The sequence below is a fragment of the Chiloscyllium punctatum genome, chromosome 25 (assembly GCF_047496795.1).
Source record: "Chiloscyllium punctatum isolate Juve2018m chromosome 25, sChiPun1.3, whole genome shotgun sequence".
NCBI lineage: Eukaryota > Metazoa > Chordata > Chondrichthyes > Orectolobiformes > Hemiscylliidae > Chiloscyllium > Chiloscyllium punctatum.
This window is the reverse complement of record NC_092763.1, coordinates 71,111,186-71,122,066: the sequence shown is the minus strand read 5'-3', so window position 1 is coordinate 71,122,066 and position 10,881 is coordinate 71,111,186. Positions and strand designations below refer to the sequence as shown.

Below are 10,881 nucleotides of genomic sequence, written 5' to 3'. Positions count from 1 at the left end.
TTCTTCTCAATATAAAGCAGCAAATGAGAAATACAGTTAAAAGTTCCAAATTAGAGTCCTTCTTTAGCCATGGGTCTGCAGTTGCTCCACACTGAGTTCTCCCCATAATGGCTCCATCTACAATGCTAAAGTACAGTACTGAGCACCATTCAGAATCTGATCCTTTCTTATTTATGAACAAGAAAGATCCGACAATCAATCAATCAATTACTGGGCTGGCAGAAATACTTTAAAAGTGAAGCCACAATCATCCAAATTGCATTTTAAGAATCTCTCAGACACTCAGGAACAGACTGGCTAGCCCAGATTTACACTTCACCTCATTTCAGATTATTCCAAAGTGAATGTACACACTGGACACCATAACCTTCTAAAGGAGAAATACAGATGCATAATAAGTAATAAATTAAAAATGTCACCAGCGGGACTCATATTCCAAGAATGAATACATTTTTAAAATCTTGGATACTGTTGTCTACATTTGTTTTACTCTCCACTAAAGATTCACCAGATCTAAAGAACACTTTGTACAGAAGGTTCTGTTCAGATTCAACTTGAATGTTAACTCTGTTTCTCTCTTCACAGATGCTGCCAGAGGTAGGAGAGTGTTTTCTAGCACCTTCTGTTCTTATTTCAGTTTTCCAGCATCCAATGTTTGGCTTTTATTTATAACACACAGGCCGTGTTGAGTGAAACGAAAAAAGCGAGGGCAAAACAGCCTGTTTGTTACTCCAAATTTTCATGTATTCTTTACACTGACAGTGGCCCCACGAGCATTTATGTCATCAATTGCTTAGGCCTGTGCATTGCTGTTAGCATGATGAATTGGTTTGGGCTGGTGCTTCCTGTTGAGGTTCCCAGGCTGCAGTGAGTTGTGAAGGTTAGTGTCTGTGTGTTAATTTTTCAATGGAGATACATTCACTGACCTATGAATCTTCTTTCTTTCCCAATATAGTCACACACAGCGGACTGTTCTGCAGCCCCTGTCTTTTAAGAAAGGTCAGCCTGAAATTCACTTCTTCCTTATTAAATATCTCTTGTAAATAATCTCTGGGATAAGTCTACTTGTGGCCTGCACAGAGTAATTTGCACTGACCTGGAATTGTCCCCTATCCCTCTGTATTATCCAGTAGCTGATCTGCAATAATGTCTTAACACCATTTCTAATTTAGTATGATATGTGCAATTGGAATCAGAGCTTTCTGTTTGATTTGGAGATGCTGGTGTTGGACTGGGGTGTACAAAGTTAAAAATCACACAACACCAGGTTATAGTCCAACAGGTTTAATTGGAAGCACTAGTTTTCGGAGCGAAGCTCCTTCATCAGGTGGTAGTGGAGCGCTACCACCCTCCACAACCACCTGATGAAGGAGCGTCGCTCCGAAAGCTAGTGTGCTTCCAATTAAACCTGTTGGACTATAACCTGGTGTTGTGTGATTTTTAACTTTCTGTTTTGTGACACTGTTCTAAATTTTATGGAATACAGCAGCTGGTGTTATTAACTCCAGCCTCGACTGTAGTAAAGCAGTCATTCTCTCTTTTCCTTTGTAAACTTGAGCTCAGTTCATCCACAGCTCTGTATCGTCAATCACATTGACTCCCATTTACCAACTACTTGCTACGTCAGAATGTTAGGCTCATATCTGATTTGAAATGGCTTGACGATAAAAGGGTCAACGCAGTTAGTGATGACTAGACTGGGTAAATGCAGGAAAGATGTGAAGATGCCGGTGTTGGACTGGGGTGTATAAAGTTAAAAATCACACAACACCAGGTTGTAGTCCAACAGGTTTAATTGGAAGCGCACTAGCTTTCGGAGAGTCGCTCCTTCATCAGGTGGTTGTGGAGGACACAATTGTGCCTTACAATTAAACCTGTTGGACTATAACCTGGTGTTGTGTGATTTTTAACTAAATGCAGGAAGGATGTTCCTGATTACTGGGGAATTCAGGACCAAGGTTCACAGTCAAAGGAAACAGGGTAAGTCATTCAAGACTGAGATGAGAAGAAATCACCTCACCCAGCGAGTGGTGAGTCTGTGGAATTCTGTACCATGGAACATTGCTGAGACCAAAACATTAGATGTTTTCAGGAAGTTATTAGATATAGTTCTTAGGGCTAAAGAGATCATAAGGTATGGGGCAAAAGCAGGAACAGTAGACTGAGTTAGATGATCATCGTGAATACATTGAATGCTGAAGCAGGTTCGACGGGCCAAATGGCCTGTTCCTCTTTTCTATGCAACATCATTGGGCTAGTAATCCAACAGCCCAGATTAATGCTCTGGATCCACAGGTTCAAATCCCACGGCAGTAGGTGGAATTTAAATTATTTGAACTTGTATTTTTTGGAATATAGAAGAATGAGAGGCAACCCTATTGAAGCATACAATAGGGTGGATTTGGAGAGGTTGTCTCCCCTAGTGGGAGAGTCGAGGACTAGAGGGCATCATCTCAGAATAAGGGGTTACACATTTAAGACAGAGATGACAAAGAATTTCTTCTCTCAGAGGGGGGTGAATGTGTAGAATTCTTTACCACGGAGAGCTGTTCAGACCAGGTCATAGAGTCATAGAGATGTACAGCAAGGAAACAGACCCATCAGTCCAAATCATTCATGCTGACCAGATATCCCAACCCAATCTAGTCCGACCTGCCAGCACCCAGCCCATATCCCTCCAAACCCTTCCTATTTATATACCCATCCAGATGCTTTTTAAATGTTGCAATTGTACCAGCCTCCACCACTTCCTCTGGCAGCTCATTCCATACACATACCATCCTCTGAGTGAAAAAGTTGCCCCTTAGGACTCTTTTATATCTTTCCCCTCTCACCCTAAACCTATGCCCTCTAGTTCTGGACTCCCCCACCCCAGGGAAGAGACTTTGTCGATTTATCCTATCCATGCCCCTCATAATTTTGTAAACCCCTATAAGGTCACCCCTCAGCCTCCGACACTCCAGGGAAAACTGCCCCAGCCTATTCAACTTCTCAGTATAGCTCAAATCCTCCAACCCTGGCAAAATCCTTGTAAATCTTTTCTGAACCCTTTCAAGTTTCACAACATATTTCCGATAGGAAGGAGACCAGAATTACATGCAATATTCCAACAGTGGCCTATTCAATGTCCTGTACAGCCGCAACATGACCTCCCAACTCCTGTACTCAATACTCTGACCAATAAAGGAGAGCAAACCAAACGCCTTCTTCACTATCCTATCTACCTGCAACTCCACTTACAAGGAGCTATGAACCTGCACTCCAAGGTCTCTTTGTTCAGCAACACTCCCTAGGACCTTACTATTAAGTGTATAAATCCTGCTAAGATTTGCTTTCCCAAAATGCAACACCTCGCATTTATCTGAATTAAACTCCAACTGCCAGTTCTCAGCAAGGCTGAAATGGACAGATTTCCAACCAGTAAAGGGAATTGAGGTTTATAGGGAAAAGGCAGGAAAATGGAGTTGATGATCATCATATTAGACAATCTCATTGAAGGGCAGAGTGGACTCATTGGGCTGACTGTCCTACTTCTGCTCCTACAATTGATGGTCTCATGGAAACGTTAACTCTGTCCTTCTTCATGGCTGCTGCCAGAAGGAGCAGAGTATCTCCAACACCTTCTGTTCTTATTTCAGATTACAGACCGATTTTGGCTTCCAGGCCAGCCATGCTTTGATTTTAATATTCTCAGACTCCAGAGATGTCAGTTTGAATCCTATCATGGCAGATGGTGAAATTTAAATTCAATTAATAAATCTGGAATTAAAAGCAATTGTAGTGACTGGAAAAACATTACTGTAAATAACTCATCTGGTTCACTAACGTTCCTTTAGACGAAGGAAATCTGTCGTTACCTGCAAAGACCATTCAGCCCCTTGAACCTAAGCAAAAGTGAGGACTGCAGATGCTGGAAACCAGAGTTTAGATCAGAGTGGTGCTGGAAAAGTACAGCAGGTCAGGCAGCATCCAAGGAGCAGGAAAATCAACATTTCGGGCAAAAGCCTTTCTTGATGAAGGGCTTTTGCCCGAAACATCGATTTTCCTGCTCCTTGGATGCTGCCTGACCTGCTGTGCTTTTCCAGCACGACTCTGACCCAAGCCCCTTGAACCTGCTCAGTCATAGAGTCATAGAAATGTACAGCATGGAAACAGACCCTTCGGAGTCATTCGATAAAATTGTGGCTGATCTTATTCCACATTCCCATCTACCCATGACAGTCCTTGGTTTCCCTACCTAACAGGAATCTATCACAGCAGACACAGGGAGGGATTGCTGGAGAAACTTTGCAGGTTTGGCAGCATCTATAGAGAAAGAAACAGAGTTAGCATTTCGAGCCCAGTATGACTCTTCTGCAGAACCCATCTGTGTCTTAAAAATATTCAATGACCCCCACCTCTACCACTTTCAGAAGCAGAGTTCCAAAGTCTCACAGCCAACTGAGAGAAAAAAAATTCTTGCAATTAATGAATGGCTGAGAATCTCAGAATAACAAAACCTAACTGTGAAAACAGTTTTGAAAACCAGTTTTATTAATTTGAGGAGAGGGAGTTAGTTATCGCTCAATAGTCTGAGGTGAATTTGCTTCCTCTATCAAGGGTCAGATGGTTTTGTGCTATGTACCTACTCACTTTTGCCTAGGTTCAAGGGCTAAATGGTCTTTGCAGGTAACGACAGATTTCCTACGTCTAAAGGAACATTAGTGAACCAGATGAGTTATTTACAGTAAAGCTTTTCCAGTCACTACAATTGCTTTTAATTTCAGATTTATTAATTAAATTTAAATTTGAATGGTTTTCAATGAGGCAGGGGCAAGGAACAATTGAAAAATGATTTGTGAACAAAGGACAAATCATAAATTAAAAATTAACTTTAATTTGAAGTATAATAAATTGTGATTATTTTACTCTTTCTTAGGATCTGGACGTTGCTGACCAGGCCAGTATTTGTGGTCTATGCCGAATTGCCCCTGAACTCAGTGGCCATTTCAGAGAGAGTTAGAAGTCAACCACATTGTTGTGGGTTTGGAGTTACATGTAGAGCAGACCAGTTATGGGTGGTGGCAATTTTCCTCCCCTGAACAAGATGGGGTTTTATGACAATAATTTCCTGATACATATTTTCTAATTAACCTGTTCAGACTTGACCTCAGTCTGCCTGGCTTAGAGGTAAGGACATCACCTATACCCCTAAAGATACTGGAACCTTAATCCAGTGCTTTTGACTACAGCAAACAACAGCATGTAAACTGGGGCTCAAACCCCCAATCTTGAGATTAAAAATCTCTCAGTTTACCAACTGAGCTAGCTGATACTGACTAGGCCTGAGTCTGCTTAGCTTACAAGACCAGACCTACCAAGCTATGGGCAATAGGTAATAGCACAATTACTGGGATTAGGTTTCAATTTCTAGCTGTCTTTATGACTCAATTCAGTATATTAATTAAGTGAATTCAAATTCGACTCACAGCTGTGGTGGAATTCAAACCCCATGTTCTTGGGAATTAGGATGGTTCTCTGGTTTATAATCCAGTGACATTACCACCACGCCACTGTCTTCCCTGTTATGTCAGATGATAATAGCTGCCATCTAGAGTCCAAAGTAAATGTACGCTGTCAATTTATGAAAGTAGGCATTTCTATCTCAAATCTGAAAAAGTAACAAAACAAGGTAAAGTTTTCTTAATTTAAAAATTTGAGGTCAACAACATAATGACTGGGGATACTTGTTTATTTCTTTTCTTACAGATCCAGGTCTGGGAATAGGTTTATCGTAGTTGGCCCTTTATTGATTGAAGGGGTTAATAGGTTGTCAATGAGAGTTGGCTGTCTCTCATTCCGCCAGCCTTATGCAGGCCTGATATTGAACAGTGTGAAGACAGTGGAGACCCGTTGGAGACCTCTGCTGGCTGAGCTGCAGGACTGCACCCTGGCTATTCACATAGCTCACAAGGATTGGGAGGATCTGGAATGGAGAGAGATCCTCACTCACGCACTGCAAATGAGCGAGTCCCAAATACAAAGCCTACTGGCTGAAGGGGAGAAGTTTGGCAGGGGAGTAATTGTCGGTAAGACGAGAGAATTGTCTCAATTCTGCTTCATCTGAAAACGTGGATCGTTGTATAAAATGTGCCCCTAGCAGACTCCAAACTCAATACCACCTTCTCATCCTCTGGCATTTACAGAATTACAGAACTATTACAATGCAGAAGAAGGCTATTCTGCACATCGTACCTGAACTTACTCAATGATCTGGTGCCAATCTTCTGCCTTTTCCCCATATCCATACACATGATTACTGTCCAAATAGCCAACCATAGCTCCCTCAACTGTACCTACCTCCACCAAATTTCCATGCAGTGCATTTCATCTGTAGTAACTCCTGATGAGAAAAAGTTATATTCTCGCATCACCTTTGCCTCTTTTGCTCATCACTTTAAATCTATTCCCTCTCATTCTTGTTTTTTTTTATGAGCAGGAACAACTTTTCCCAAACTACTTAATCCAGCCTGCTCATGATTTTAAAAGCCTCAGTCAACTCTCCGAGCCTTCTTATCTCCTGGGAGAACCATCCCAACTTCTTCAATCTGTCTTCATAGTTAAAGTTTCTCATACATGGAACCATTCTTGTAAATTGTTCTTGTACTCTACTCCAATACATTCACATCCTTCCTGTAATGTAGTGCCCACACGACTGAGATGGGGCGAGGAGATGAAGAAATAGTCTTCTCACAAATGGTAAGAACCAGCCAACAAATCGGATATTGTACCACACTTTCTTGCACCAAAATTAAGAAATGCTAATTTAAATTGTCATGCAGCTCATAAAATAGTGTTTGAGCTACAAACAGTTTTAGAATTATTCTAATTTTTTGCCAACTACTTTATGCTTTGCCTTTTTCAAACATAACTTTCCACAATCATACTTGCCTTGATTAGGCACTAAGTGAAGAGAAAAATAAGACTTGTACTTATATGACACCTTCCACAACCCCTTCAGAAGATCCAAAAGCACTTCACAACAAATAGGGTATTTTTACATGTAGTCACTGTGATAATGTCAGAAACACAAATGGTAATTTGCACACATCAAAATGCTCGAGATACTGAATTGTTGGTAATAATATAGATTTCTCAAGGATGAATAGGATTTTCTCCCCATATTCCAGTCTGTAAGTGAGATGTCAGGCTGGAGCTGTGTTCTGCATTTGCTAGTGGCCTGTCTCTCATCGAAGTGACAATTCCTTCAGACCTGGCAGTGCTGAGGCCAATTGGCTCACGTCTCCCCCTGTCTCAGCTAAGGCCTTCTGTTTTTGTGTAATAGGATCAAGCAGGGATGCCTGAGACCAAATGGATTAAGGCGCAGTGTAAGGAGTGCCAACAGTGTGTTGGTATTTAGTGATTTCTAAGTTAAAATAAAACTCTGACTAGAAAAGTATAGTCCTGGACAATGTCTAACCAACCATTAACCTGTTGTGTCTATCACTGACTATCATATTAGGGATTAAGCATGTGATTTTATCCAAGCAAATGTCACCTCTATCTCCAGTGTTCTCCTGTTTAGCCTCCTATCCTCCAATCATGTCATCTTCAGCTCACCCCCAGAAGTTCTGCCCTGTCTCAAGAGTGGTCCCACATGCCCAATTTGCCTGCATTTTCTACAGTAGTGGCCTTTAGGTCCCCACAAGGGGAAATTTAAAATTCCCAATCTCATGTTTAAATACCTTTATTGTTTTACCTCATCCTGTCTCTGTAACTGTTTTCAACCATCCCTCTGCTCTTTTACATAACCCTTCTGCCCACTTCGCCACACCAATAATGGCTGTGTTTTCAATTATCTGGGATCCAAGCTTTGGGATGGCCTTCCAAAACTGCTCCATTTACTCATCTCCAACGATTTAGGTTTTTGTTGCAATTATCTTCACCTTTGCCTCTTTGGTCATTATATTTCCCTGAAGCACCTTGGGTCATTTTACTGTGTGAGAAGCTCTGTACCATTGCAAGTTGTTGAGAAATTCCTGTACCTCGTGACACAGTGCCATTCTTTGACATATTTAACATTATTCAGAGTAAATGTGAATCATTGGTACACATCATCAGATTGTTTAAACTGATGATTGTAATGAAAGCGAAGGATTTGTCCGCTGGTATTATCACAGATACAGAGCACTCGGCCATTTCAGCATCTTTGCAATGACAGGCAGGAGAGTGTGTTTAGCTCAACATGGCCTCCCTGGACTGTGCATTGTTAGTTTTCACAGTATGATCAGTGACATTATTAACAAGAATAGCTCTAGGAATTAGGACCTTCACTTATGCTGATAAATTGGAGAAATTAGGAAAGTTTTCCTTGGATAAGGTGAAAGCAGATGTGATGGAGTTGGTCAAAATGATGAAGAGTCTGGATAGAGTATATAGAGAGAAACTGTTCCTATTGGTGTAATTGGAAAAAGAAACAATGGAGTAAAAGGGGAAACCTATGGACGCAGTGAGTTGTAGGGATCTGGAATGTGCTGTCCGAGAACATGGTGCAGGCCACTTCAATCAAGACTCTCAAGAGGCAATTAGTTATCTGCTAAGGAAGAATTTGCAGGGCTACATGGGGAAGGAAGGAGAACAGCACTTGTGAATCATTCATTTGGAGAGCCAGCACAGACATGATGGAGCGAATTACCTCCTGTGTTGTAACAGGATTCTGATTCTGTGAACAGGGAGTGAAAGGGAAGGAAAGAGTAAAGGAGGAAGGTTTAACCACACTCTGTGACACTTGATTGTCTTTACTGCAGAAATGTGGAAACCCACCTGCTCCTCTTAGCCGGTGTTGGGGAGGGGACGAGGGTTTGGACAATGTGAGCAGATCAGAGCAAACTTCGTCAGAGGGAGGGAGGAACTTGCAACTGTTGCTGTCCAATTCCTTTGAGAATATTAAAGTTCCTTTTTGAAGATTCTGTCACATAAACACCTGACAATTATTGCCGATAAAAGGACAGTGCCACCCCAAGAGAATGGGCCTTTGTTGCGTGTGATGCCTGCTCCCTGGCAGCCACTCATTGTGAACCTTCAGGTTCTATACAGCGATGAATGTGTCTCCACCATTTTAAAAGCAAAAATCTCTCTGTTTGTTTACCAAAGGATTAGTTGATATCGGAGAGACCTGGCAATGCCTGAGTGACATAACTCCTGAAGAAACGAGGAAGCTGGAGGGACAGACTGTCCTTCGAGGACTGGAGCACAAATATCTCACCACTTTGTCCAATCCGCGATGGCTGCTTGAGCCAATCCCAGCCAGAGGACACAAGGATGTATGGATGGTGGATATTCCTGACGAACTGATTCCATGATGACCACAGACACCAGGATTAGAACCTCTGATAGATACGAAGGAATGAGCAGAATTACTGTGATCTCGAAAAGTGGAACTGCTGGCTGACTGAGCGAGCGGGAAAGTATTACTTTTAATTCCCTAGTTTTTGTAACATTGCTTCTTGTGTATTGCTACAGTTGGTGATGTGGCAAAAAATAAATTGTGAACTGCAACGTGTTCACCCTCAACAAAAAGAGTGGTGTATGTCTATATGTTGCAATAAAGATACAGAATTTCAAATCAAAAATGTTGTAATTCACGTGCAATCATTTTGTACAAAAGCTACTTCTTGTACAAGATAATTGATCAGTGGCTGAGATATGGCAAATGGATTTTATTATGGCTAGGGTCACTCAATCAGCCATGATCGGATGGGCCTAATTCTACTCCTATATCTTATGGGTTTATGGTTATACTTGTACATGGCTAAGACAGCCATCTCAACTCCAGGACACCTCTGCAAGAGTTCCCCATTGGTCCAAAATCTTCAGCTGCTTCATCAATGACCTTTCCTCCCGTCATAAGGTCAAAAGTGGGAATGTTCATTGGCAATGTTCAGCAACATTCACAACTCCTCAAATACTGAAGCAGTCCATGTTCAAATGCAACAAGATCTGGACTATATCCAGGCTTGGTTCTGCTAAGTGACAAGTAACATTCAGGCCACAAAAATGCCAGGCAATGACTGTGTCCAAAAAGACAGAATTTAACCATCACCATACATTCAATGCCATCACCATCATTGAATCCCCTGAAATCAATATCCTGGGGTTTCCACTGATTAGAAACTGAAGTGGATAGTCATATATATACTGTAGCTACAGCAGCAGGTCATAGGCTAGGAATCTTGCAGCATGTAACTCCCCACCTGACTCCCCAAAGCCTGTTCATCATCTGTAAGGCACAAGTCAAGAGTGTGATGGAATACTGCCCTCTTGCCTGGATGGGTGCACTTCAAATAACACTCAAAAAGCCTGACACCATCCAGAACAAAGCAGTCTGCTTAACTGGCACCATAACCATAAGCATCCACTCCCTCCACCACCAACACTCAGAAGCAGCAGTGTGTACTATCCACAAAAGGCACTGCAAAAACTCAACAATGATCCTGAGACAATGTCTTCCAAGCCCATGACCACTTCCATCTAGAAGGAAAAGGGCATCAGATACAGGGGAACATCACCACCTGCAAGGTCCACCCCATCCTGACTTAATGCTAATCAGTCAAATTCCTGGAAGATTCCCGCCCCCGCCCCCCACCACCACCACATTATAGTGAGTCTACCTGTCACAAATAGATCACAGCAAGTCAAGAAGGAAGTTCACAAACCACTAAAGATGGGTAGCTACACGACCATCCCATAAAAGAATAAAAAGAACTCAAAAAACACTCAATTCACTCAGGGGGAGTCCTAAGTGGCCTTTGTCTGTACAAGTAAATATCTAAATCATCCAATGTGGGCTTCATCGACATCAAATGAGGAGAATTACAATCTGAGTTAAATATCCACCCCCTC

The 10,881-nt window shown here is 41.9% G+C and overlaps 1 protein-coding gene across 2 annotated transcripts; it reads left to right on the top strand.

Annotated features, from left to right (window-relative positions):
• Positions 1–837: 837 nt before the first annotated feature.
• LOC140496054 (protein EOLA1) lies at positions 838–9,558 on the top strand. Of its 2 annotated transcripts, none has more exons than XM_072595531.1 (3): positions 838–880; positions 5,749–6,068; positions 9,133–9,558. In XM_072595531.1, exons 2-3 carry the CDS (start codon positions 5,816–5,818, stop codon positions 9,339–9,341), a joined length of 462 nt encoding a protein of 153 aa, XP_072451632.1. In that variant the 5' UTR covers positions 838–880; positions 5,749–5,815; the 3' UTR covers positions 9,342–9,558. The 2 variants fall into 2 exon arrangements, with proteins under 2 accessions (XP_072451632.1, XP_072451634.1); XM_072595533.1 differs by lacking the exon at positions 838–880 and adding an exon at positions 967–999.
• Positions 9,559–10,881: the final 1,323 nt, after the last annotated feature.